This window comes from Corythoichthys intestinalis, unplaced genomic scaffold (genome assembly GCF_030265065.1).
Source record: "Corythoichthys intestinalis isolate RoL2023-P3 unplaced genomic scaffold, ASM3026506v1 HiC_scaffold_73, whole genome shotgun sequence".
NCBI lineage: Eukaryota > Metazoa > Chordata > Actinopteri > Syngnathiformes > Syngnathidae > Corythoichthys > Corythoichthys intestinalis.
This window is the reverse complement of record NW_026651642.1, coordinates 10,566-38,028: the sequence shown is the minus strand read 5'-3', so window position 1 is coordinate 38,028 and position 27,463 is coordinate 10,566. Positions and strand designations below refer to the sequence as shown.

At 38.8% G+C, this 27,463-nt stretch overlaps 1 protein-coding gene across 1 annotated transcript; it reads left to right on the top strand.

The window, feature by feature from the left end:
- Window positions 1-390: 390 nt before the first annotated feature.
- Window positions 391-26,943, top strand: LOC130911632 (liprin-alpha-3-like). Its single transcript, XM_057829274.1, is given in 33 exon segments — window positions 391-717; window positions 3,019-3,070; window positions 3,073-3,119; window positions 4,685-4,849; window positions 8,047-8,121; window positions 8,214-8,273; window positions 8,457-8,585; window positions 9,740-9,769; window positions 9,771-9,833; window positions 10,207-10,259; window positions 11,426-11,519; window positions 11,626-11,760; window positions 13,178-13,261; window positions 13,351-13,482; window positions 13,571-13,633; window positions 13,726-13,805; window positions 14,722-14,908; window positions 15,769-15,962; window positions 16,845-17,088; window positions 18,127-18,266; window positions 18,352-18,373; window positions 18,375-18,501; window positions 19,831-19,927; window positions 20,152-20,233; window positions 21,535-21,735; window positions 21,825-21,887; window positions 22,370-22,396; window positions 23,081-23,256; window positions 23,366-23,463; window positions 24,736-24,911; window positions 25,046-25,114; window positions 25,492-25,654; window positions 26,891-26,943. Coding segments are annotated over 33 exon segments (3,708 nt in total).
- Window positions 26,944-27,463: the final 520 nt, after the last annotated feature.

Below are 27,463 nucleotides of genomic sequence, written 5' to 3'. Positions count from 1 at the left end.
CTGCCGTGTGGAAACCATTTAAAGCGACTGGCCCACCTTTGTCCCTTCCTGGTCCTTAGCCCTTTCCCTTCCATATCCCTGGCCAACCCTAGATACCCCCTGGAAGGGCATCACTGCGTTATTTGCCACATGAACATTCGGATCATTTCCCATGTAGGTCAGGACTTCGTGATGGAAGACTAGTAAGCAAAGAGAGCAAACACAACGGCAATAAACTCAAGAAGCAGTGGATGTAGAGACAACCAAAGGGGTGCTATTTTTGGAAGATGTAAAGATTTATATTTTGTACATCTAACTTTTAGTATGAGCAAATAAAAATACCAAGACATTTTGCACGTACAATCCCCCCGTTAGGTTTCTTCACTAACTCCACTCACACGCCGTGGTCTCATGATGATGTGCGAGGTGATGCCCACCATATCTGAGGATGGGCGCAGCAGCAGCGGCGGAGGCCCCACCTCGCCGCCCGGGGCCGGGGTGGGCCCCGCCGGAGCCATGGGTGGAGGGGGATTCAGCAACAGGGAGCCCAGGGGGGACGAAGGAGGCAGCACGGGGAACCTGGAGTCTCTGATGGTCAACATGCTGACAGAGAGGGAGAGGCTGCTGGAGAACCTGAGGGAGACGCAGGAGAGCCTGGGCACGGCACAGCTCCGCCTCCGCGAGCTCAGCCACGAGAAGGAGTCGCTCCAGAGGCAGCTGTCCATCGCTCTGCCCCAGGTAAGGCGCTGGTTCGGATGGATGGGAGAGGTAGAGCCTTACAGGGGCAGCATTATGTGTTTTCCAGGCACTAAGTGCCACTTTATCAGTTGTTATAAAAATGTTGCAAAATACAAAATCTTACCAAGTATTTTAGGTCTAGTTTCTAGTGCAAATATCTTAGTACACTTGAAATAAGACAAAACTCACTCAAGAAGTTATCACATCATGGCTTCTCTATTAACCCTTTAACAACGTTTTTTACCAGCGTTGCTCTGAGAAGTAGCTCCTATAATGAGCTCAGATGTGCAATTCCATCAGGTGTTTGCTAATTGCTACTGGCTAGTCTGAAGGAGCTGAATGGGGGAGAAGCTATGCCTCGAAGGTAGAGCTAGGCCCACCTAGGTGTTTTGCTCAGGTGAATGGTTGCCATGGTGTTTAAAGGATTTCTCAAACGTGTGAAAGAATGAAAGCTAGACTCCAGGTATGACTTTGATGAGGAAATAAAATCATAACATGATGTAAAGCTCAAACTTTTAACATTTTTTAAGCACAGTGGGTCAACTGGTGGACTGCTGTAGCGCCCTATGACTCAGATTGGCTGGATTTATGGGGAAATCCCGCACTGTAAAACATTTGAAGGTGGTTTAACGTGAAAATAAAAGTCCACCTGCTGCCTTGAAAATGAAATTTAAGTCAACAAAAAAATAGTTTTGGTTTTAACTGAGAAATTAAAGTTCATGAAGTTGATTTAACAAGAGAAGTTGTCTAAACATTGTTTTTTAAGTTCATTAATCTTGAATTGTGAGTTTTAACTTAATGCTGCAATTTAAACAAAATAATTATTTCACAATATGCAAGAAAAAAAACTGCTCTCACCCAGTTAAAGAGACACATTTCTCTATTATTTTACTCACAACATCAAGTTTAAATAACAACTTATTATACTGTAGAATAAATGAACTTCTAGTTTCAAATCACATGAACCAAATTTCTGATCTGATGATGAATTTTATGAAACATCTCAATGAATTCAGCTCAGAAACATTTAGTGTGATCAGGACATTATCCTCAAGCTTTGCAAACTGTCAGCTGCATTAAAATAAACATTTGCCTTAATAACACAAGAGTCAGATCAATGTAACGCTTCATCTCAGGAAACAAAAACACGCCGCTAAGCATTCTGGGAAATAGTTCCCACTCCTGTCTTTTTCTTCTTTCAGTTTTTTAAGTGCTAGCCTAAAAACTCTAGTTTATTCAACTCTTGGAGCTTTGACAAAATTAATAAAAAGTTAACACAACTTACTGTTGTGAGTTTATCTTTCACAAACTCAAACATTTAGGTTCAAAATCTAAAACTCACAAAATTTATTTGACATAAAAAATAGAAGATGGTAGACAGAACTAAATGCAGCTCAAAAGTTTTACAGTGTGTCTGATTAGAATGAAAAAAGGACTTTAGATGAAAAGTGGTTCCATAGAAAAGACAAAGAGACGATAAAGGCCAACTGAGAAGCTGACCCCGATCCAAACAAGAAACAAAGGCCGATGGCCAATGAACCCACTGCGTCACCATCTGCATGCATCTCTCTCTGTTTTACTCTCCTCCCTTTCAAACACAAACGAGTTATATTTATCTGCTTTACTCTGTTTCTAACCATAAATCAGGCCGGTGCACACACCTGAAACATGCGAGGCGTCTTTACGAACAGCCGCCGGCGCTAAGCTGCAGCCGTAGGTGTGTTTTTATGGAGACGTGAAATGACAAATGACCACAGATGGTGCGGGGCTTTGGAAAGATCACGCAGGACACGGCGTCCTGTTTGCATCCAGGCGCTGCAGATGTATTCCCAGTGGTGTCATAAACGCCGTTTGATGCTTTGTTTTGGGGGTCTCTGCCGAGTGCCGCGCCGCTGGCCCGTTGTGTAACAGTGTGATGTAATCTGTCCATGAAGAAGAGTTCACAGGGGAGAATCTGTCAGTGATTCACCTGATTGTTGTGTAGCTTTACATCATGTACAACCTACAGCTTTAGTCTCCGGCGTCTCGCTAAGCGTGTTTCTGGGAGCTTTTTGGTTGTGTATATTTTGAGCTTTTTTTGTGTGAATCCTTGAAGCAGCCAATTATACTTAGTTTTGCAGAAATCCTGATTTATTTATTTATTTTTTGTATACCTTGCTCTGTCTCATTGCAGCCTAGCCACATTTAGAGTAATACAAACATACATTCAGTCTGTTTTCCTGCTCCTGACTGCAGTGTGTGTGTGTGTGTGTGTGTGTGTGTGTGTGTGTGTGTGTGTGTGTGTGTGTGTGTGTTTCACAGGAGTTCGCTGTGTTGACTAAGGAGCTGAACGTTTGCCGGGAGCAGCTTCTGGAGAGGAGGAGGAAATTGCTGAGCTCAAGGCGGAGAGAAACAACACACGTGTAAGATGTTTAGCGGCCATTTTGCCTATTAGCGCCGTAGCCGCCTCTGACTTCGCTGCTCACCCCGCTGTGGCTGTGTGGGTGTGAAGCCGTTTCATTCGCCTCTGTTTCCTAATTATCTCGCCTTTTGCCCATTCACATTTTAACTCTACTTCCTTCTTGTCTTCCTATGTTTTTATTTTTCCTCTTTCTGTATTATTTTAATTTCTTTTGCAAAACGGTTCCTTAAACGTTCTCCTTTTCCCACATGACAAACTTTAAATCTGCCAGTCCCGGATTAGGGACCAGCATTTATTGTGTCATTTGTCATTTATTGTGAAAGATTTATAAAAATTTTGATTCATTGTTATTATTGATGGTAAATAGTAATAAAAAAACTGACTGTATGACTGGAAATAGGGATGCACCAATAAGAAAACTTGGGCCAATATTGCTGTCTGACACAAATATTTTTGTTATGGCCGATAACCAATATTTACCAATATTATTTTATTTCACTACCGGAAAAAAAACCCAACCAGAAACAGAAAAATAAATATCGGTTGTTTATATCTGCCCAATTTTATTTATCGGACTGATACCAAGGTAACAGAAGAAAAAACACCTTCACTGAAACTTCACATCTGTAGATGTTTTTAGATGCATTTCTTCATGTTTTTCACAGCCAGAGGCTGAATGTTTCACCATTGTTCTTTGCAAAAGATGCTTAATTGGATTTAGGTCTGGACTTTGACTGAGCCATTCTAACACGTGAAAATGTTCTGATCTAAACTGTTGGATTGTGCTCAGGTTGTGTTCCTTTTAGTTTTCCTGCTGGAACGTAAGTCTTCGACTTTCCATCAACTGTGTCCAGCTTCCCCACAGCATGATGCTGCCACCACCTTGTTTCAGATGATAATTTACTTATTAATATAAGCAATGGATTTCTGCATTCTGACTCAGTTTAACAAACACAGTGGCTTGCACTGTATTTTATTTAATGCTACTTTTAATTTTATTTAATTTATTTGGTAGGGAAAATCCACGTTAATTAACATTTTGGTAAATGCATCAGAATTAGAGAAAGTTGTACTTTTCACCTGTTGTCTCTGGACAACGAGTAATTTGTCTTGCTAAAAACAAACAAAGGTGATACAAACCAGGCTAAAACGATTTAACGTCATGAATAAATTTGCAAATAAATACAAAAAATATAATCAATGCAAACAGTAATTGCAAAACAAGGAAACTAAAACATAATTATAAAAAATATAAGAAGTAAATTTAAAAATAGCAGTAGAAGGTCCTTATTATTCAAAATGTTGATAAATCAAATGTGTTATGAGTCTTTAATGTTTTTCTAAATAGATAAGTGAGATTTTACATCCACTATCAACCGCGTTTCAATTTTGCATTCATCTTTGAATGTTTGTCACATAAAATCCATCACATAATGTTCTTGTTATTTGATAAAATGTGAGAACATTTACGTGGAGTGAATAATTTGCCCGGCCCGGTTCCTCCTCTCATCCTCTGAGCTGCGACGTTTCCTGATGTTCACTTTTTTCTCCCCCTCCATCCTGCAGCTGCTGCTGGAGCACCTGGAGTGTCTGGTGTCCCGCCACGAGCGCAGCCTGAGGATGACGGTGGTGAAGAGGCAAGCCCAGTCCCCTGCAGGCGTGTCCAGCGAGGTGGAAGTCCTCAAGGCTCTCAAATCCCTGTTTGAGCACCACAAAGCCTTGGACGAGAAGGTGGGTCAATGCAGCGGTGAAATATATTCGCTTTCCTTCCCTCTTCCAGCAAATCATCCAGGCTTACCCTACTTTCCTTCCTGCTCTCATTAAAGTTAGTGTGGAGACGCTCTGAAGGTGCCTGCGTGCTGCCTGACCTAAAATGAAGCATCAACCAAACACGGCATCTAGCTACTGGAGGATGGAGCGAATTTAGTCAAAGAGCAAAACAGGAATGTGAATTTAAAAAGTTAATTTAACAAGCCCAATAGGATAGTCTCACTCTAAACCATTTACATAAAAAAAACAACTTTTAATTTGAATAAATTCATTCAGTGGGTAAAAACATTTGTGATCAGAGTGTTTAGAAACTTTAAATTAGTTATGATTTTTTATTTACCTTCATTTTTAATGTGACTTGACACAAAGGCCAAATTTCTCTTTGCGCTTTTTCAAAACCAGGAAGACAGGAGAACATGTCTTTCAAATTAGAGCTGGTGCGTGTTAAACTTCAGACGGCACGAAACGGCTAAATTAAGTAAACATCAAGTAAGTGATTACAGCTGTTAATGTCGTTATGTCTCATAAATAATATCAAGGTTAATGCTGGCGAATGTTATAATAATGAAATTTCTTCTGAACTTAATGTTCTTAATGTCTTTCTGCTTTGGGTTTATTGTAAACACTAGATTATTAGTAATCCATCCAGTGCCTAAAAAAAAATTACTCCCTATTTTCATCTGAGCAGCAAAATTTTATTTAAAAAGTTGCTTCTGGCCAAAAATTCCAACCAACTTATTTAGTGCTGTTTCTTAATAACTTTACCACCACTTTATCTTTTAGTTGTTGTTATGCCGATTTAAATAGCAAGCATCATCAAATATAGATCACTGACCAAGTTGTTTCTTTGCCATGTTGTAAAATCAAAAAATGTTTTTAAACCAAATTTGATTTCATATTTTTATTGATTTGTTTCCCCATCACTCTTTTACTAACAAAAATATTTCGAAATTACAGCAAATAACTTAAAATACCGCCTTTTATTTCAATCATTCTTAGTTGACCTGAATTTAAAGTGGAAATAAATAGAAGTTATAAAAACGCTGGTGAAACCTGATAGTTATAAAAACGCTGGTGAAATCACGTAAGAACAACGTTATCATACGTAACGTATCCATGAATTTTATATCCATGAATTTCCAATAGATTCTTTATGGAATCCTGAAGAACCCATTGGTGGGGAAAAAAACAAACAATTTTCCAAAAATAAAATCTACAAAAACAGAAAATCTGATTATTTGATCAAATCTATTTATTGCTCAGACATAACGGTCATACATTTGGGATATACTCTGCAGCTCTGTGTAGTATTTTAAAACAATTTGGGAAAAATCAAGGCAACATGAGCTTAAAGTAGGACGTGAGTTTATCCTCCTGAGTCAAGAGAATACCTGTTAGCCTTTACCTGCTCATAATTACAGAAGTTTAAATGAAGTGTAACTGTGACATAAAAGGCTGGATCGTCACAGCTCAAAGTCAAGAAGCTGATAAGGGAGGTAGAAAAACAAATCTCCAGAGCTCAGAGTTGGAGAACTGCAGTATTTTTTTTAATTGAGAGATTAATGGACTGGAACACACAGTAGTTTTTTACATAATATACCAGGTGTGTCAGTGTATGTAGAGAAGAAAAGGTTTTAAAAGGGAACATTTTACCAACAATGAATGTGTGAAAATTTTTTAATGTGGTATATTTCCATTCTCTGAGTTTACAGGAAAATAAAAACTGTATTCATGATGAAAATCCAGAGAAAATAAGAGCATTCCTCTTCAGGGCGAACAAATGAGCTCTCATTTCTCCCCAGGCTGTCTCAAGTTAAGCGTTAAAGAGGCTTGATAATCAAATATCTGGATCAGTTTTTGCTCAGTCCATTGGAAATGTTCAGTATTTTGCATCTGAAAAAACGTTTCCAATCTTCCATCGGTGCTTCTAGAAGTTGTGAATAATGAAAACGCTTTTGGCACCAGTGTGTTTTCGCATCATTTTGCTTTTTCCTCTCCAGTTCCTCCTGCACCCAAAGAGTAGAGCTGATTTCTTACAATGATGTTTGTTTCAGTTTTGTTTACTTCTATGGATTGACGATGCAGAAGCACAAAATCTTACCAAGTATTTTGGTATAGTTTTGAGTGGAAATGTTTTAGTACACTTGAAATAAGATAAAACTAATTTACAAGTAACTTTTCAGCAAGATACAGGAGCTTGTTTAAAGTCAGTAATTCCAGTCCTAGTAGATTATTTCACTTATAACAAGACATTTCCCCATACTATAGGTGAAATAATCTGCACTTATCGTATCATTTACCGTGATAAATTTCTTATCGTAAGAATTTTTAATTATTGCTGTCATAATAAATTCAAATTAATAGTGTTCAAAATCCCCCCAAAACTGTCTGTATTGTTTAGGTTGTTATTTTTGCAACTTTCTACACTGACAATGACAGTATCTATAAACTTCAATATAAGTTGATGTTTTTCCAAGAGCAGTATTTGTGTTTGTGGGGCTTCATTTGTTGTGTCATAGAGTCAAGTCATAAGAAGTAATAAATAGTTTGGATTGCCACTTACTACAATAACTACAAGATATTGTGATAAGAATTTTAATAAGATAAGAACTTTAAGTCGATAATGCCAATCAGAGTAGAATTACTTTTTTTAAAAAAAAAAATCAATGTCCATGATTATCTTGCTGAAAAGTTACTTTTAGTTCTATCCAGAGTTGGGTAGTAACTAATTACATTTACTCACATTTAAAGTCTTTTTAAACTTTTTTTTTTAACTTGTAAGAGTACTTTTACTACGTTGTACTTTTTACTATTACGTAGTTTTATTACGAAGTATTGCTACTCTTACTAGAGTAAAGTTTCTGGATTATCTACCCACCAAATAAAAATAAACAGGTTTTAACCAAGAATTCACCCGACACACACAGCTGGAGTTTTTATTAAAGTTTTATACGTTTTTTTTATTGAAAGAGACTAATTTGATTGTTAATTTTTGTTACTTAAATTATTGTCATCAATAATACTTGGTAATAGTTTGTGGTTTTTTTAGTGTATAACCAGTCGCTGCCGCAGTCATGGCTCCTGAGGTTCCTGCTTCACGTAAAGTTCAGCACCACGGCGGCCATCTTACCTGGGTCATTGTGTGTTTTCCCCATCAGGTTCGAGAGCGGCTCCGTGTGGCCCTTGAGAGGGTGTCCATGCTAGAAGATCAGCTCGCAGCGTCTTCTCAAGAGGTAAGCTCAGATTCAAACCAACTCCTCCAACTCCTTTAGCGTGATTATTAATCTGAACTTTCTGTTTGGACTTTTTGTCTTCCTCTTTTCAGGTAATCTCTTTAAGAGACCAAATTAAAAGACGTCAACAAGGGGTGGACGGCGGGAAAGATGTAAGGGAGGGTTCTCTGCATGCTGGTTCCAGTTGTCTATGTGTACGTGTTAGCGTAGTAGATTTTGGGTACCATGGTGTGTCAGTGTGATTTTCCACCTCTTCCGAAGTTTAAAAAAAAGATCCAAACTCCTTATTTTTCTTCATTACGCTCATTTTTTTCGCCGTTTCGTCCTCTGTCCAGCGGCTCCCCAACGGGCCCTCGTCTGGGCTGGAGGACGGGGAGCTGGAGAAGCAGAGGGAAGGGGAGATCGAGCGGCAGAAAGCGGAGCTGTCCCAGCTGAGGGAGAGGCTGGCCCTCATGTGCCGACAGGTGAGTGAGCCTCCTGTTGAGCCTCAGAGAAGTCAGGTTTCCAGCTCTCTTCCGCAGGGATGCCAACTTTAACTTAACATTTTCAGCAAGAAAATATTGACCCTTTGCAAATATGTTACTAAAAATCATTCTAGGCGCCATGACGGACGTCGGAAATGAGGGGCGGGAGTATTGAACAGAGCGTCTGAAATAGTTTTCCTCAGTTGTTTTTGCCAGTTTATTTATGGTTTCTTCTTGTTCCAGTCAAGCTAATTTGTCTCTGAACGTAACACACCTGGTTGGGGCTCATAAACGGCGGTTTTTAACAAAAGTTGGAAACAGCTAGCTTAGAAACCGGCCCGTACCTCCTCCCTCCTGATGTGTTCATCAAGTTACTTCACCTGAATTCACATCACATGATTTATGTCACTGTGTCATAAACAGAGTTTCCTTTTACACCAGAGCAACATGGAAATGTACAAAAGACAAGATGCTAACCAGCTTTTTACATCCTAGGCTACATGGCGGTGCGGCGTTGTCTCCATGAAGATGATATCTTTCTAATCATACTTACTTATAAAATATATGAATATTAATCTTCTTACCTTGTAATAACCCTACCAGTCATTATGATTAGCGTCCGCTATCATCGCTGCAGTATCTTTCCTCATTAAAAGTTATGCAATAAAATGACATGTTTGGTTTTTATCTTTGTCTGTCGTGCAGCTGAGCGCCCTGTGACTACACAGGTAGCCAAGCGATGATTGGCTACCTGCTGCCTGTTTTCTGACAGGCTTTAAAGGAGCACAGTGATTGTTTTGTCGTCCATCATGGCGGAGCAGATTTCTGGAGAGCGTGACGTCACGTGCAAAGGGTCAATAGCTCCCAAAACAGAAAACCTTCTTTTGCTAGTGGCAAATTACACTTTTGCAGTAAAAAGCTTCAGAAATATTGGATATCAGCCAAAATAATTATTTTTTTAGCCTAATATTGATTTATATAATTATTCACAATCAAAAAAATGGTTTGACTGAGGATTAAAAAAATGTGTTTGTACATTAACCAGATGGAGATTGTCATCAGTCGCTGTTGTTTCAGTTTGACACCTAATGCTGTGGCAGATAATAGTGAATTCTGCAGGTTCAGTGTGTGGCGTTTTCTCTCGCTCACACTAGGTTGGAGAAATAGAGGAACAGCTTGCGGCCCGCCAGGAGGGAGGTGACGAAGATGGAGGAGGCCAATCAGAAGCTCCAAAGGGAAGTGAAGGAGGTTTGTTGCACCAATCTGTCCCTTCCTGGCCCGGACCCGGAGCTGTCTCAGCACCCGTGGCTCCAGGGGTAGATCCAGACTCTGTGGGCATAGCGGCTAATAATACACCGGGTTATTCTGGGGCTGGGTTAGCAGGAAATCAGGAATTGTTTAACAGTTAAAAGATTTTATATATTTATTCGGATTACCGATATTTCAGACCCAAATATGTGCAAAGAGAGGAGTGAATAGTAACACTGCAGAGTCTAAACAGAACGCTTACGCAGGGCAGAAATGCATATTTTCTCCTTTTGTTAGCATTAATCAGTTTTCAGGGCTGCACAATAACAGCTGCGTTGTTGGATAGAATAACCTGAACTGCTGCTTTTTACAGGCTCTCTGCCAAAGAGAAGACATGGAAGAGAGAATTACAACGCTAGAGCGAAGGTAACAGAACATAACCAAATGTCTAAGTGCAAAATCTCTGAGTTTGTGTTTGTTTCCAAAAACTTTTCCCCCTTTAGTGTGACATATCCTACACATTTCAATGAAAAATTCACATTTTAGGTGAAAATGTTGGAAATGGTTGTATAATGTGGTCAAAAGTGGCAAGTGGAAAACCAAGCAAACTTCTGTGATAGATCTTCAGTTACAAGGCAATTTAAATTCACTCTAGCTCATGCCCTGTTTGGTGTGAGCTAGCTTGAAGCTAGTAGTGTAAACTGTTGAAGCAACTTTTAATTTGGCTTCCCACTCTACCTTGCTAAAGTTTTCCAAATATATCAGATTTTGAAGAAATGTTTCTGGCACCTCCTCAGATGTGCTTCTGAACTTATGCTAGGCCATTTCTGACTTATTTGGAAGATGGAAGTTTCATCCATCGTCACATAAAAATCCAGTTTAATCAGCTTTTCTCATAAATTCTCGCCACTCCTTCAATGTTTCTATCTGTCTCTGGCTACTTTCCAACTTCTCTTTTCTTTAATTTAGGAGCGATGTTCTTTTTTTGTAACATCAGTCCATGTTTTCTCAAATTATTGATGAGACAATACACAATTTTTGTACCCTCCTCCTGACTAATACCTTTACAAGTTGAACTCTTTGCAATTCTGTAACCTCTATAGAAACTATTGCTTTTTGTTCAGGGGTGGAAAAGAGCAAAGTACGAGAAAAACCTACTGTAGGTCCTAAATTAGATTTTTAGGTCAATCAGATTCATTTCATGGCAGGTGTGACTTCCTAAAGAAGACTGAATGATAAACAAGTATTAGCAGTAAATAGTATGATGCCCTGTTTTATTTCTTTTGCAGACTGGTTAGATGCATACAGAAGAATATTAGGGCAGCTGATAAAAATTAAACAGATTCTGTCTTTAATCTCAGAATTCTGACTTTTCTTAAAATTCTGACGGTTTTGTCATAATTCTGACTTTGAGACTTTCTGACTTTAATCTTTTGAGATTAAATCTCAAAATATTAAAGTCAACATTCGGAGAAAAAAGTCAAAATTCTTTTTTTTTTTCAGCGTCCCTATTCCTCTCCCGTAAAACCAGAATTGAAACTAAAATATGTGACAACCTGAACCAGAAACATGTTGGTTTCCACTGCCTGCAGGTATCTCAGTGCCCAGAGGGAGGCGACCTCTCTCCATGACATCAAAGACAAGCTGGAGAACGAGTTGGCCAGCAAGGAGTCCCTGTACAGACAAGTAAATAAAAACACCTCACTGTTCGAGAGCAAATATGAAAGTGGATCTGGAGGTGTATTTGCCAGCCGCAGAGCTCATAAGCATGAGTTTGCTTTTCTGTGTGCAGAGTGAGGAGAAGAATCGGCAGCTGCAGGAGCGTCTGGATGAGGCCAAGCAGAAGCTGCAGCAGACGCTGCAGAGGGCCGAGACGCTGCCGGAGATCGAGGCGCAGCTCGCTCAGAGAGTTGCTGCTCTCAATAAGGTGATCATGTTTTACCAGAGCTGGTGGAGTTTAATCTAGAGAAGCACTACTTCAACTAAAAGTACAAAAGTATTTGGTAAATAGTCTACTCAGGTACTGAGTAACTGATCAAAACAGAATTACATCGTCATTTGTACCAAAATATAAAGTTACGTGGGGAAATTTTGGTATTTTAAGGACCAAATTGAAAATATATGTCAGGCAAAAAAAAATCCAAGTCAGTTTCTTTCAATATAAAACTTAATAAAGTTGAACACAAACTGCAGCTGTGTGTCTGTGTCTGGTGAATTTTTGTTTGTTCTTCATTCAGTGAGTAAAAAATCCAGAAATTTTACTCAAGTAACAAAAATTACTCAAGTGATGGAACAACATAAAGTAGTACAGCTGTGAAGTGGAAGGAAAATAATTCTCAGGAGTATTTTTACAAAAGCATTTTAATTCTGATTCTACTACATAATTTTCTGAAAATTACTTACTAATTACTTAATTATAAGAAACTGATAGCCCTAAATAAAATCCACTGAAACCAGTAACTTTCAGAAGTTACCTAGGACGTTTAAGGCAGAGTTAAGTTAAACAATATTTTTATTCAGTTCAGTTCAAATTGAAAACGATTTTGTCAGGATTTGAGTTTTTCTGTGTATTTATTTCGAGTTGTCTGTGTCTCTGTCCTGTCCTCCCCTTGATTGCTCCCTGGTGTGTCTCGTTTCCTTGACTACCCTCTGTGTATTTAACTCCACCTGTGTTCCTTGTTCCTTGTCGGGTCCTTGTCTACCAACAGTCAGTCGTGTGTTATTCATTCATTCATGTCCATTTGTGTAGCTAGCGCTACCTGTGTTGAGCCCTGTTTTCTGCTCTGCAGTGCTGCCTGGTTTTTGGACTTTTTGTTGGATTCTCATAATTAAATATCATCATTTTTCACTACAACCTGGTTCCACCGCGTCTGCCTCACCACCCACCACCACAGCTTACGACAGATTTATTGATCTCAAGGGGAAATGAAATGTTGTAACTCATTAATTCAGATCTCCTGAATTTGAAGAGCCTCTCTGACTAAAGAGACTCTGTTTTTCTAAGACGCGGATGTTCAGGGTTGTTCATAACCTTCTTGATTTTCTGTAAAATCCTTCTTGGATATTCTAAGCTGTTAAATCTGTGATCCTAAAATAATTATGACTGCAATTTCAGATTTAATTCTTCACAACACACATCAGAGATTCTGGATTTGATAAATAACATTGAGCATTGTGTCTCTGTTTCCTTTTGTTTCTACATTTTTCTTTTGTTTGGTCACATGAAATCCCGTCTAAAACATGTTGATTTGTGGTTGTTACATGAGAAAATAAGAGTGTAGCTTCCATTCAGTTCCAGCTTATTATATCATCCTGTCATAATTTCAAAACTGATTTGTTATCAGGCAGAGGAGCGACACGGAAACTTTGAGGAGCGACTACGGCAAATGGAAGCCCAGCTTGAAGAGAAAAATCAAGAACTACAACGGGTAACATCGTTTTCTTTCTCTTTGGCTTCATTCACCGGAGATTGTTCTTTTTTTTAACGATAAGTTCTGTTTTCTTTGCCTGATTTTAGGCCAGGCAGCGGGAAAAGATGAACGATGAACACAACAAACGGCTCTCGGATACGGTGGATAAGCTTCTGTCTGAGTCCAACGAGAGGCTTCAGCTGCACCTCAAAGAGAGAATGGCTGCGCTGGAAGAGAAGGTGAGGAGAAACCACAGGTCAGAGGTTAGATTTGTTTTGCAAAATGCAACAAAATTACAACAACAATGCTCTCCTCTTTCACTGCCAGAATGCTCTTTCTGAGGAGCTGGCCAACATGAAGAAAATCCAAGATGATCTTCTCGCTAACAAGGTGCTCATTTTTTCTCTTGTTTTATATACATATATATATTAAATGTGAAGTTCCAGTGAACAAACTGGAATATTGTTCTGGTTTGTCTTTAGGATCAGCTCCTGGCTGAGCTGGAACGAGTCCAACTGGAGCTGGATCAGCTGAGAGGCAGACCCGGCTCCTCTTACTCCAGGTTAGCCCTCCATCAACGTTTAACTGAACCTTCTTGTGTTTACAGACTAAAATTATTGAATTTCCATGAAAATTATTTTCCTAAAACTTAACATCTGCTGTCTTTAACTACAACCTGCTTAATATTGTTAGCTTTCACTCTATAAGCAAGCACTGATCTACCAAGAAATAATTGAAATCCCCACATGCATTCATCAAAAATATGAAAAATTGGAAACGGCTTGTTCAAGCAGTTCAAGGTGGAATGATGTAACAAACAACTTTATTGATCTAAAATAAAGTTTTAAATTCTAATGAACATTTAACAACAAAACTGGAAGACATTTTAAAAATCCAAAATAAATAAACAAAACAACAAATAAAATTGACGCTGAAGTCTCTATAAACAAAATTTACCTTCAGTAAATGGCTAGTTGAGACCAATGACCAGAACTTTGTCATACAGTTTTGGTAGAAAGAGAGAAAAGAGAAAATAATCCAAATGGAAATGATCAATGCTTTAATTTATCATGATTCATTGATTTATTGCGACAAACCTACATGTGTGGTGATTTACGTAAATAATTCAGCCACAACGTTAAATTCAAAGGTGCGCATCTGTTTCTTTTTAATCATTGATTTTTGTTACATAATCTTCCACCTTGAAATAAAAGAAGGCTAAGAGCAAAACGTCACTTCTGAAAAATTATTTTCAGAGTACCAGCAACCTCCCTTTTTTTTAAAATTAGAAAAACTTTCACATTGTTTTACTCCTAAAAACCCAAAATCAATGTCATATTTATGTCCATGATGAGTGTGTGAACTCTGATGAACTGTATTACGGAGGTCACCCTTCACTTCTCACCATCTCCTTGAAAATGGAAGTTGTCATTTTCAGTAAGTGTTGCATAACAAATGAATTCTGGATCTCATCATAGGGCGGGCAGCGTGAGCTCACTTCCCTCCACCCTTTTTCGAAGATCTCTTCCAGGGAGCGCCTCCGAGCTGCGGTACCCTCAGGGCGGGGGCTCGCTCCCGGCCGGCTACGGCAACTCCTCCAGTGGGGTGGTGGTCAGGAGGGCCCACCGCGGCCGCTGGGGGCCTCCCAGGGACGACGGTGGCAAGGTGGTCACCTCAGGCCGATACAGCACACTGTAAAACATTAGAAGCTGGTTTAACTAGAAAATGAAAGCCCACCTGCTGCCTAGAAAATGCAATTTATCAACAAGAAAATAGTTTTGCTTTTAACTCAGAAATTAAAGTTCATGAAGTTGATTTAACAACCAGAGACAAGTTGTCTAAACATTGTTTTTTAAGTTCATTAATCTTGAATTGTGAGTTTCAACTTAATGCTGCAATTTAAGCCAAATAATTATTTCACAAAATGCAAGAAAAAATACACTCACCCAGTTAAAGAGACACATTTCTCTATTATTTTAATCACAATATCAAGTTTAAATAACTTATTTTTACTGTAGAACAATTTAAATTCCTGTTTCAAATCACATGAACCAAATTTCTGATCTGATGATGAATTTTATGAAACATCTCAATGAATTCAGCTCAGAAACATTTAGTGTGATCAGGACATTATCCTCAAGCTTTGCAAACTGTCAGCTGCATTAAAATAAACATTTGCCTTAATAACACAAGAGTCAGATCAATGTAACGCTTCATCTCAGGAAACAACAACACGCCGCTAAGCATTCTGGGAAATAGTTCCCACTTTCAGTTCTTCTTTCAGTTTTTTAAGTGCTAACCTAAAAACTCTAGTTTATTCAACTCTTAATAAAAAGTTAACACAACTTACTGCTGTAAGTTTATCTTTCACAAACTCAAACATTTAGGTTCAAAATCTAAAACTCACAAAATTTATTTGACTTAAAGAGAAGAAGATAGACACAACTGAATACGGGTCAGATATTTTACAGTGTTATAAAAGCTCATTTCTAATTATTCATGAGGAAGACTGTTTCTCTTCTCAGTATGGAGACTGGGACAGTAGCAACATGTTGCCTCCTGGGTTTGAGGGCGGTGTTGACGGCGGCTGCTCTGATGATGAAGAGGACAGAGAGACTCTGTTTGGCTCTGAGCTTCTGTCTCCCAGCGGACAGACGGACGTTCAGACGCTGGCCATCATGCTGCAGGAGCAGCTGGAGGCCATAAATAAGGAGATCAAGTGAGTATCACTAAATTCTTCTGAATTTTTTAAAGTAAAAAATGATGCTTGCTTAAAATGGGCATGCAAGTATGAATGCACTGTACTAGTTATAGATATGCAGAAAATACTAGTTCTGGTAAAACCAAGTTAACATAAATAGTAATTTGTTGGATGATGCTACAGATGTAAGAGAGGTGGGTGTAAAAATAAGCTCAGACTTCTATCTCCTCCTTTGAACGTGTAAATATATTTTACTACCGTTCTTTTGTTTGTTTGCTTTCATTTAAAATTTCTTTTGTTTGTATATCAATCAATCAATTTTATTTGTATAGCAACAAGGCAGTTTGAAGTGCTTTATGTCATAAAAACACAAAAAATACAAAGTTGTAGAACAAAGTTATATAACTTCTATTCTTTATTACACTATGTTCAATAAGGTCAAACTCAAACTACCATCCCAAAAACAAGATTCTCTGAACAGATGGATCTGATGACATCACAAAAGGCAGAAAACAACCAATCAGTTCAGTTCTTCAGAGTACAGTTCATTTGTTTTAATTTCATGTTTTAAATCCAGTTCTTTTTTCAGCTGTATTTCTTGTATCCAGAACTGCTTCAGAAACACATTATAGCCCCTTTAAAAAGCAGCTCCTGTGCATCTTGTGATGTCATCAAACAAAGCAGAATTAGCAGCTGTTTTTATTCTCTGATCTTATAAAAATAATATAATTTGTTAAATCCTGCAGTGGAAACAATGCTGGTGTGTTTATGTTGTCAGTTTACATTTGTTTGCACCGCAGTGGATAGTAAATAAAGAGACTCGTGTTCAGGGTCCAGGATGGATTTGGGTCCCTGTCATCCAGAACAACATGGTTATTTTTTCCTCTTCTTTCCTCCCAGGCTGATTCAGGAGGAGAAGGAGAGCACGGAGCTGCGGGCCGAGGAGATCGAGAGCCGGGTCAGCAGCGTGGCTCTTGATGCCTCCCCTCTTCCTCCGTCCTCACTGGGAGGTCGGGACAGCGTGGGACGGGGCTACATGACACCGTCCATCACGTCCTCCACCCTGGCGTCTCCGTCGCCTCCCAGTTCTGGACATTCCACCCCCCGCCTGCCCCACTCACCCGCCAGGGAGACCGAAAGACAGGTACCGACTCCCAGACAGGGCTCTAATGGTTTGTTTTATGTTATTGTGACTTTTTGTCTAATTCAGTTAGTTTTAATTAGTTTTTAGGGTATATTTACTCATTTTTTATTAGTCTTTATTAGTAAAATATTGTTTAGTTTTTATTAATTATAGTAGGTTTAGTTTTTCATACTGTTGTTAGATCTGTCATGATAACAAATTTTGCTGGATGATAAATTGTCCCATAATTTATTGCGATAAACTATAATATTGTTGTTTCGAGACCATTTTCAAGTAATATTATGGTAATGGAAAGAGCACATTATGAAAGATTACTAAACTTAAAATTCAAATGAGCCTTTACCAACAGAAACAACAAATAAAATGAATTATTAATTAATTATTATTATTATTAATTATTCATAATTAATGAATTAATTATTTTGTAAACAAAATTGTGCTTCAAAAAAAAAGGAGCTAGTTGAGACCAAAGCACCAAATTGATAACTTTTAGGTAGAAATAGAGAATCAATAAATCATGCAAGTGTAAATTATCGAGCTAATTTTAATTTATCATGCATTTAATTGATTTATTGCTTATTGCCAAGGTGAACTTTGAATTTTTCGGTGCAGAATTCAAAAAGGTCAAAGTATTGTATGGTGATTATCTATACATTGATAGGGCAACAAATACTCAACAGAAGATAATATGTTCAAAAATGTATCCGTCGCCGTTTTGTGGACTAGTCTGAGGAGCGGAATGGAGTACAACTGATGTAAAACTGCCTGTGTCGGTGAAAAGTCAATTTCACCCCATTCCCAAAGACTAATAAGTAGGTTAATAAACATGAAAACGGATTATATCTACATTTTCAGTATGTTATGTAAACGCATGATATAGTTCCAGTTAGTTTTTAGTTATTTAAGTTAACAAAAATGTTTTCACAATTACAGTTTCCATTATTTTGTTCAGTTTTAGTTAAGCCAACAGAGGCATCTCAAAGCGGTGAAACTCTGAGGGGCGCTGTGTAAGTCTAGTGAATATTTTCTGATTTGCAGAACAGCAAAGAGGGTGAGGAATGCCGAGCGCTCGCCCTGATCGACTCCACGCCTCCGCCCGTCCCCCGAGCCCTGCGCTTGGACCGGATGACTCACACACACCCGGGAGCCGGCCTAGACGACCACCGCGAGTTCCGCAGGTGCAGAACGGAAACCCTGCTGTAAACGAGGCCTGCTGGCTGTCATCGTACTTTAACTGTTCTCGGGTTGTTTCGGTTTGCTCAGTCTTTCAGCTGATGGCGCCACCCACAGCGAGCCAGGATTCCCTCCACAAAGCCAGCAAAAAGAAAAGCATCAAGTCGTCCATCGGGCGTCTGTTTGGCAAGAAGGAAAAGGGGAGAATCGGCACGCCTGGGCGGGAATCATCCTCTCTGGGTCTGTGGACAAACTGGAAGCTGCTCTGCTGTCTGTGAAAGTCATGGACCGATCTTACAGAACAAAACTAAAGCAAAACTGTAAAATATAGAATAGAATATACTTTATTGATCCCCAAGGGAAAATTGCTTATTCACTGACAAGCTACTGTATCAAGGTATTAAATATTAATAGAACAAATATAATCACAGGAGATAAAGTTTATAATATACATACATATACCCAAGAGTGATGGCAGTTATTCAATATGACTGAATGTAAATAAATAAATAACAAGCATGCACATGCAAATATGTTAATCTAAAGATAATCTATAAATGAGTGCAGAGAAAATTAGAATTCACTTACTTAATTCTAATTGATCATTGTAAAGTCTAATTTATGCAGGCAGAAATGATTTCAACACTGGAAAAATAATCCTGAGATAAAGAATCATAATTCATACATGAAAGGGTTAAATACGAGTCTGGCTACACAAAGAAAAAAAACTGAAGTGAAAAAAAGAAAAAACTCAATCTACAAAAGGAAGCGTTATTTTGAAATACTTGACATAATTAAAATAAATATTTAAAATTGGGTAGATATGCAATTTAAAACTTTGCATTGTAATGATGCAAAGAATCCACCAAATATTGTCAACAAAACACTCAAGTGTGAATTCTGATCATCACAGTTATTAAATCTATAATACTATAATAAAAATCAATAAAAAAGTCAGAGCATGTCAGTTCAAAATCTCCTGTTAATCATCTTCTACAATTAACATGCAATTTTTTTTGTATTTTAAAATGTATTAACAGATATTTTAGCAATCTGTTGTGTTCTACTTATATTTTGTGAATTAGTAATTCAATGTACAAAAGATTTTTAGCATTTTTCTTCCAGTTATGGCGAGGTTTCCCCCAGAAAACTTGCTAAGCCTGGTGGTTTGATGCTCGGGGAATCATTCATCCAACGGCCTGCCGTGTTTTTTTAGTTAAAAAATGTTTAAAGTTGACAGGAAATTTGAAAATTTTACTTGATAAATTTGAAAGATTGGAAGGTTAACACCTGAACACCAACTACAAAGTCTTAAAAAATGCAAACATTTTAAAAAGACTTAATTACGTAATGCTAAGCCTGGTGGGGGCACAAGTAAAGCCTGGTAGCCTGCCAGACTTTGGGGGAAACCCTGTGTCGTATAGTAGCCAACGTAGCCAGTGCACAGTTTTAAATTGCAGAATCAACATGTTGCTTTTTCTTTAAGTGGTATAAAATCCTGCCGGTCCTTGAAACTGTAAACTTGGTTATTTATCAATCTGTGGACTGAAGCAGTTGTTTTCTCCACAGCCTCCACTCCGTCTGATGACCTTGGCTCGGCCGACCCATTGGGCCTGGCGAAGCTCGGGACGGGAACGGTGGAGAAAGATCGCCGCAGCAAAAAGAAGTGAGACCAAACATCTTTCCTCACTCTTCTCATGTTAGAAAAAGATCTCTGAAGCAGATTTGTTAATCACAGCTGAGTGACACCAAGCACGCTAGTGGCAGCACTGAGGGACGCTATAAAATGACATCTCATGTTTACTGTTATTTATAAATGGAAACATCCGTAAGGTGAGAGATGAAGAAATTAATCTCTGTCAAAAATCTCTTTTCCACTTTCTTTGCCAGACATGACTTGCTGGAGGAAGCCTGTCGTCAGGGTCTTCCTTTCGCCTCCTGGGATGGACCCACTGTCGTCACCTGGCTGGAGGTATGCATCAGCCCCGGTCCGGTTCAAATGCTACGCTCACTCACTTTGCTTTACATGATTTAATGTCATTGCTTAATATGCTTCCAGCAACTATATCTGTCTGAAAACTCAGTTACCTGTCATCACAATAGAAATAAATCTCAAGAAAATCTAATAATTTCAGGAAAAAAACAATACATTAGGCCTGAATTTCCTCCTGAGGGACAATAAAGGCGATTTCTATTATATTCCATTCTACCTTTGCTTCTTGACTTAACTTTCCAATTTTAGTCGATTCTAATTTCCCTTTAAGACACGTAAAATAAGATTATTTTTCACACGAATTAGAAGAAAATACAACAAAAACAACAAAATCAAAAGAAAGAGAAACAAGCACAGCAAAAGAAAAACATGTTCCAGTTGATCTTGGTTGCTAAGTAGCTAAATGTTGGTTCTCCATGTTGGATTCTTGTTCTGGGTTGCCAAGTACTCCACAATTTATAAATTAACAGGCGTTTCTCTAAGTCTTGCTTCGATATTAAAAGTATAAAGCTACATTTTGGTCTAAAGTAATAAGTACTCCATAATTCATAAACTAACAGGAGTTCTCTAAAAGAAAACAAAAGCTACATCAGCATTGAAGAAGTCACTCTTAAATGTCGACAAGATTTCAGATGCCCCGTAGAAAAAAGACAACGATACCAATGATGTTAGCACAAATGGCTAACACTCAGCTAACGGTCCGGCATCTGTGGCTAGCCTTTAGCCGGCTAACAAATAATATTGGATCTGCTCAAAGCTGAACCTGATAATCGTAAAATAAATTCTTAAAAACACAGTAAAGTTAAATAAAGTAAAAGAGAGCAGCTAAACATACTAGAATTCAACATTTAGTATTTAGCTTAGCTTAGCCATAGCTTATTCTGGACAAATTGAGCAAACAAAAAATGTCCAAAGTAATAAAATACACATACTACCCTACGTAAACACAAATCGACTGTAACTTACCAGTCTTATGGACGCACCCTCAAAACTACGTACAAACAAAACTTTCCGCCGATCTGAACTTCTTCCTCAACTGTTTTTTAGGCCTGAACCAAATATTACTCAAAACGGCGGCGCCACCTAGCGGCGAAGCTAAGAACGACACTACATTTCTGCCTTCAGAACAGATATTATGCATCCCTAGATAAAATCTCACTTCCTGTTTCATATTGTGTAACTTAACAACCTGCAGTGCTGTATTAATAATTTGAGAGAGAAATAAAAGCTTAGAGTTCCCATCAGTCAGAGTTCACAGTGTCCACTCTTTGTTTGCCAAGCTGTGGGTCGGGATGCCTGCTTGGTACGTGGCAGCGTGCCGCGCCAACGTGAAGAGCGGTGCCATCATGGCCAACCTGTCGGACACTGAGATCCAGAGGGAGATCGGCATCAGCAACCCTCTACACAGGCTAAAGCTTCGCCTGGCCATCCAGGAAATGGTTTCCCTCACGAGTCCGTCAGCTCCGGCGAGCACGCGCTCCGTAAGCCTCAGAGGAAAACCTCAGCAAATCTCTGCTCTACATGTTCAAACAAAAAGTTTTCATTCTCCCTTATGCTTCTGTCTTTAAAGTCAACCAGTAATATCTGGATGACGCATGCTGAGATGGAGTCTCTCGCTGCTGCCACCAAACCAGTAAGGACTGCATCTATTGCTCGCTAAAAATCAGGATTATAGCAGCATTTATGTCTGAAGTTTCTGCTTCGAAGTGCTCAGATAGAAGCATTTTTTTAGCGAAGTGTTAAGTTGCAAAGTGAGCAATATGAGTAAAGCTTCTTTTTTTTTTTTGTCTCTGATTAGGAATGTTTGGCTTCACCTTTTCCCTGCTGTGCCTGAAATCTGTTTTGATGTGGTGTTTTTCCAACTAATTTTCACTCACTAACAAAGCTTTTCCTTCTTCTACTTTTCCTCTCCCTTCCATTTTATTCTGGCACCGATTCACTGTAACATACACACACACACACACACACACACACACACACACACACACACACACACACACACACACACACACACACACACACACACACAAAACATCATACTCCTACCTGGTGATCTTCCCTTTTCTTTCCAATTCTCTTTCCTTTTTTCCTTCACGTTCTTTTTGAACCAAAAAGGAGCAGAAGGAGTTCAGCTGGGATCAGGTGAGACTAGCTTACGTTTAATTTAAACAAAGTTCAAACTAACATATTTTTCCACAAACATCGTTTTTTAACGCAAAACAAACTTTAGGAATGATTAAAGGAAAAGTCATAAGGAATATTCTCGGTTTCTTCCATGTGCAGTCATGCGCCTCCTGCTGGCCATTTGAAGCAATGCAGATTTGTGACACTTTTTAAAAACCCCATTATTAATCCAAAGTGCTTCTTCATGAAATTATAGCCTTTATGATGGCGTGTTAGGGAAAAAAATGAATACATTTCTGCCAAAAATAGAAAAATCTATCTTGAAAAAATCTTTAAAGTTGCAAAAATTTAAAATGTTTCACTTTTGAAACTAAGAAATGTCCTATTTTTTTCTAGAAATGTTCTGAGATTAGTTATCCAGCAGAATTTTATTATTTTTTTATCTACAATGACCCTAATATGCCGTCATATAATCTCAATTAATACTAAGTCATTTTAAGTTGAAATTTGTAGCACAAAGTCAGAGAGAACGTTCTCTGTCCTGGTGCATTTAGTAAAGTAAAATCGCAGAAGAAAACACCACTGTTTATTCATCTAGAGTCTGAGAAGGTCTAGTTATTTGTGAGATGCAGTAGAAAGCATTTGTGTGAGGTTCTCTTCAGGAAGTATTTGATTTTTTAAGTCAACCTTCCTGCCTTCCAGATTCTGGCCCATGGAGACATGAATCATGAGTGGGTTGGAAACGAGTGGCTGCCCAGTCTCGGTCTCCCCCAGTATCGCTCCTACTTCATGGAGTCACTGGTGGACGCCCGCATGCTGGACCACCTCACCAAGAAGGAACTGAGAGGCCAGCTGAAGATGGTGGACAGTTTCCACAGGTGAAACAGAGACGTTCCTTCTCTCCCATGTCTTCATTTTCACACCAGTTTTCTGAATGATGGATGTTTTTAGCAGAACTGAATAATGTGTGTTTTGTTCTGCGCGTAGGGTGAGTCTTCACTATGGGATCATGTGCTTGAAGCGCCTGAACTACGACAGGAAAGAGCTGGAGAGGAGGAGGGAAGAAAGTCAGCACCAGAACACAGGTTAGTGAAGATTCACTCAGGCCCACATTTTCTGGCTCTTCTGGGAAAACTGTGCAGACTTTATGCTCATATTAACCGTACACAGTAAAAATGTTGGTGTTGATTTAACACCAGTATATGTGTCCACACTATATGTGTGTCTATATGTGTCCACACTGTGTTAAAAGAGTGACACCCATTGTTTTGGTTAAATTAACACCAGATATAGTTAAATATTCAACAGTACCGGGTGTCACATTAACATTACAAGGGTCTTGGTGTTAAATATAATGTTAAAAGTAACATTGAAACCTAAGGAGAATTCAGAGCGATCAGTCAACCTGACAGTCATGTCTTGGACTGTGGGAAGAAACCGGAGTACCCAGAGAAAACATGCAAACCCCGCAGCCAGGCCGGGAATCGAACCCAGGACCTTCTTGCTACAAACTGTGCCTATTTGCATATTTAAGTAATTTATGTTGAATTAAGAACATGAATCTTGTTTTGCAGGTACTCTCTAGGCCTGTCACAACAATTAATAAATCAATCAATCACATGATAAATTAAAATAAACTCAATTTCCGTTGGTATGATTTCTTGTTTATCTCTTTTTTCTCTCTTTCTACCAAAAACTTAATGATAAAGGTTTTCAGTTTGGTGCTTTGGTCTCAACCAGCTCTTATTTTGAAGGATGATTTTGTTTACAAAGACTTAAAAATTAATTTTATTTGTTGTTTTATTTATTTTGAATATCTAACATGTTCATTAGAATTTAAAATTTACTGATCTTTTACAATGTATTCCAGCATTATTATTTTGTCACTATCGTTACATCAGTTAAAATGGTCTCAAAACAACAATATTATCATTTATCGCAATAACTTCTGGAACAATTTATCGTCTAGAATCATCCATCGTGACAGGCCTATAATTTCACACAAAATGCACAACTTTCTTGAGGTAACGAAAAGCAAAAGAATTTTTAAAAATCCCAACATCCTCTCTGATCGGTAAACTTTGGCAGTTTGTAATGTTGGCGTTTTAAGAACGCACTCTGCAGCCGTTTCTCGAAGACTAACCAGTTAACACTTGAATGTAACAATGCAAATATGTCAAAAGACACACTGGCAGCGTTATTTTAAAGCTGTGTGGTGTTAAAACAACACCAAGACTTTTTATTTAACTCCACGTCTAAGATTCTAACTCTGGCATTTTCACTGTGTAGAGATTTCCTCAACAGACATGACTTTAAAATTGAACTTCTCCCTGCTGCTTTTGACTTCCTCTCTTCAGATGTGATGGTGTGGTCCAATGAGCGTGTGATGTGTTGGGTTCAGTCAATCGGTTTGAAGGAGTTTGCAGACAACCTTTTGGAGAGCGGGGTGCATGGGGCCCTCCTGGCACTCGACGACACGTTTGATTACACGGACTTGGCACTTCTTCTTCAGATACCAAATCAGAACACACAGGTGCTGAGCTTCAAATAGATGTTACTGCTTACACTCTTACTTGTCTCATTTCAAAATAATCCTCATGTTCATCTCATAAATCCCAGGCTGTCATTCTGTCAGCTGCTGTCTGACCAGGATTTATGTTTCTGCAGGCGAGGCAGCTCCTGGAGAAAGAGTACAACGCTCTGATCTCCATGGGAACAGAACGGAGGCCTGATGAGGTACGATAAAGTCCACTGTCAGCGGAAAAACGCTCCTCATGAAGACTGAATGTGACGTTACTGTAACCAGCTGATTAGGTCCATTTTACTTGACATCAAAGATTGTTTAGATTTTTCCCATTGTCATGAAAAGCTCCAGTTTCCTGTTATTTATAGAGAAAGCCATTTGGGCTCCAGTGCATGTGCCACTGTTGGCATGCAGAAGAGGTTCAGCTGTGTTTACATGATGCTAATTGCTTAGTTACAGCATGCGAGACTAACCCGTCCAAAAGAGAGTGCTTTGTCAAATGCTAGTTTATTAACAGGCTGTAATAGACGTCCTCTGCTCTGCATGCTGGTTTTCTTAAATCACCTCCATTTCTTTCTGTTTCCTGCAGGACGGCACGAAAACGTTCACACGCTCCCCGTCTTGGAGGAAGATGTTCCGGGAGAAAGATCTCCGCGGCGTCACGTCCGATTCCTCCGAGACGTTACCTGCCAACTTCCGTGCCTCCGCCATCTCGACGCCCTCAGTCACGTTGAGGAAAGTCCAGAGCGAAGGTGAGGAGTTGCAGCGCTGCATGGTGGGTAATTACAGCTGCAGGCAGGTTGTATTTTAAGTGTTACAAATTAGCCAGGGACCAACACAAACTCAGGTCCACCTACAAGCCTAAGTCTTGGTTCGGCTTCAAAAGCAGGAAGTAGACTACAGCACAGTGCATTCTGGGTAAATAAAACCAAAACAAACACGAGAGTCAGTGGCTAGCGGGAGAAATGGCTCGTACTCTTTTTATCCCAAAGACAAAAAGAGAAATCCTCCAACTGCTAAAATCTGACGCCTCTCCATTGTTGTTTACATTTTGTAGAGAAGAAAGTTCTGCACAGTGTCTTCAGAGGTTTTGTCTTTTTTCTTCAGTGGTTCTTGATGCAGCGCCCCTACAGGCGAAAGGAGGAACAGGTTTTTCAGAGGGTTTGGTACATTTGACCCAATGCAGGATGAAAGTGAACCGCACCAACTGAAAATGTTCTGAATGTCTCAATCTTGGTTGCCAATCGAACCAAATCTACCGAACTATCGGGTGTGAAAACACTGAGAAGTGTCTCCTTTGGGAGCATTTCGTGATTCTTACTGCAGTCCAAATCTGGTTAAAAACTCCTGGAAACATCCAATCTATGCAACTGTAAACAAATATTAAGTTCTACTCTTCTGTTGTACTGATTATATGACATCCCACTAAAATACAGCCATGCTTGTGGTTACAATGCTGCAACTAGGCCTGTCACAATAATCAATAAATCAATGAATTGCATGATAAATTAAACACAAACTCTTTTTTTCTATCAAAAACTGGGTGATAAAAGTCTTCAGTCTGGTGATTTGGTCTAAGCCAGCTCTTATTTTGAAGGACAGTTTTGTTTACAGAGACTTCATGATTAATTTTATTTGTTGTTTTGTTTATTTATTTTAGATAATTAAAAAGTCTTCCAGTTCCAATGTTAAATGTTCATCAGAATTTAAAGTTTATTGATCTGTAAGAATGTGTTCTTGCTCGAAAATGGTCTCAAAACAACAATATTATCGTTTATGGCGATAACTTCTGGGACAATTTATCATCCAGCAAAATCTGTTATCATGACAGGCCTAGCTGCAGCATGTGAGAAAATTCAAGCAGCATGAATACTTCTGTATAAAACTGTAGATCCGTCTGTCCGGTGCTGAGTAATACCTGGACGGGTCGTCAGTAACTGCAGAGAAATGATTCAGACTCTGTTAATAATCCTTCTTCTTTTTCTCAGCTAACTCCGGTCCCAGAGGAGAGTCGGGTTCTGTGAGAACGTACTCCTGCTAAAGATAAGCACACCAGGTGAGAACCTCCTCCTGAAGCAACGCGAATAACAACACTGGGTTACAGGAGAAAAAATTCTCTGTTTTTTCAACTGAATTATTGAACTATTTTGCACTGCTGAATCCAAAAACTGAATTATTGAACTATTTTGCCACTGCTGAATCCAAAATGACATCCACTTTTCACTATCAGGTCAGGTTTTTATTGTAACTTGATCTGGACTAAATTGACATCATCAATTCATTTCCATTAATATTTGTCATCCAAAAAAGGTTTTAGGAGAAAAAATGGTTTTCTTACAGAGTGTATTAATTAAATGTTACAAAACTTGGATTTCTGTAAATCGAATAATAAACACTTTTAAGGGCGTGTAAATTGAACATTACGTCTCCATTGTGGAATATTCTCCGTCTCTTTTCTGTCCTGATGGAGTTTCTCCTCCTGCTCATCACTCATTGGTCAGATTCTCAGGAAACCGATCCAGATGTGAGAACAGGTTCCTGCATTTTGATGCTCATGTCTA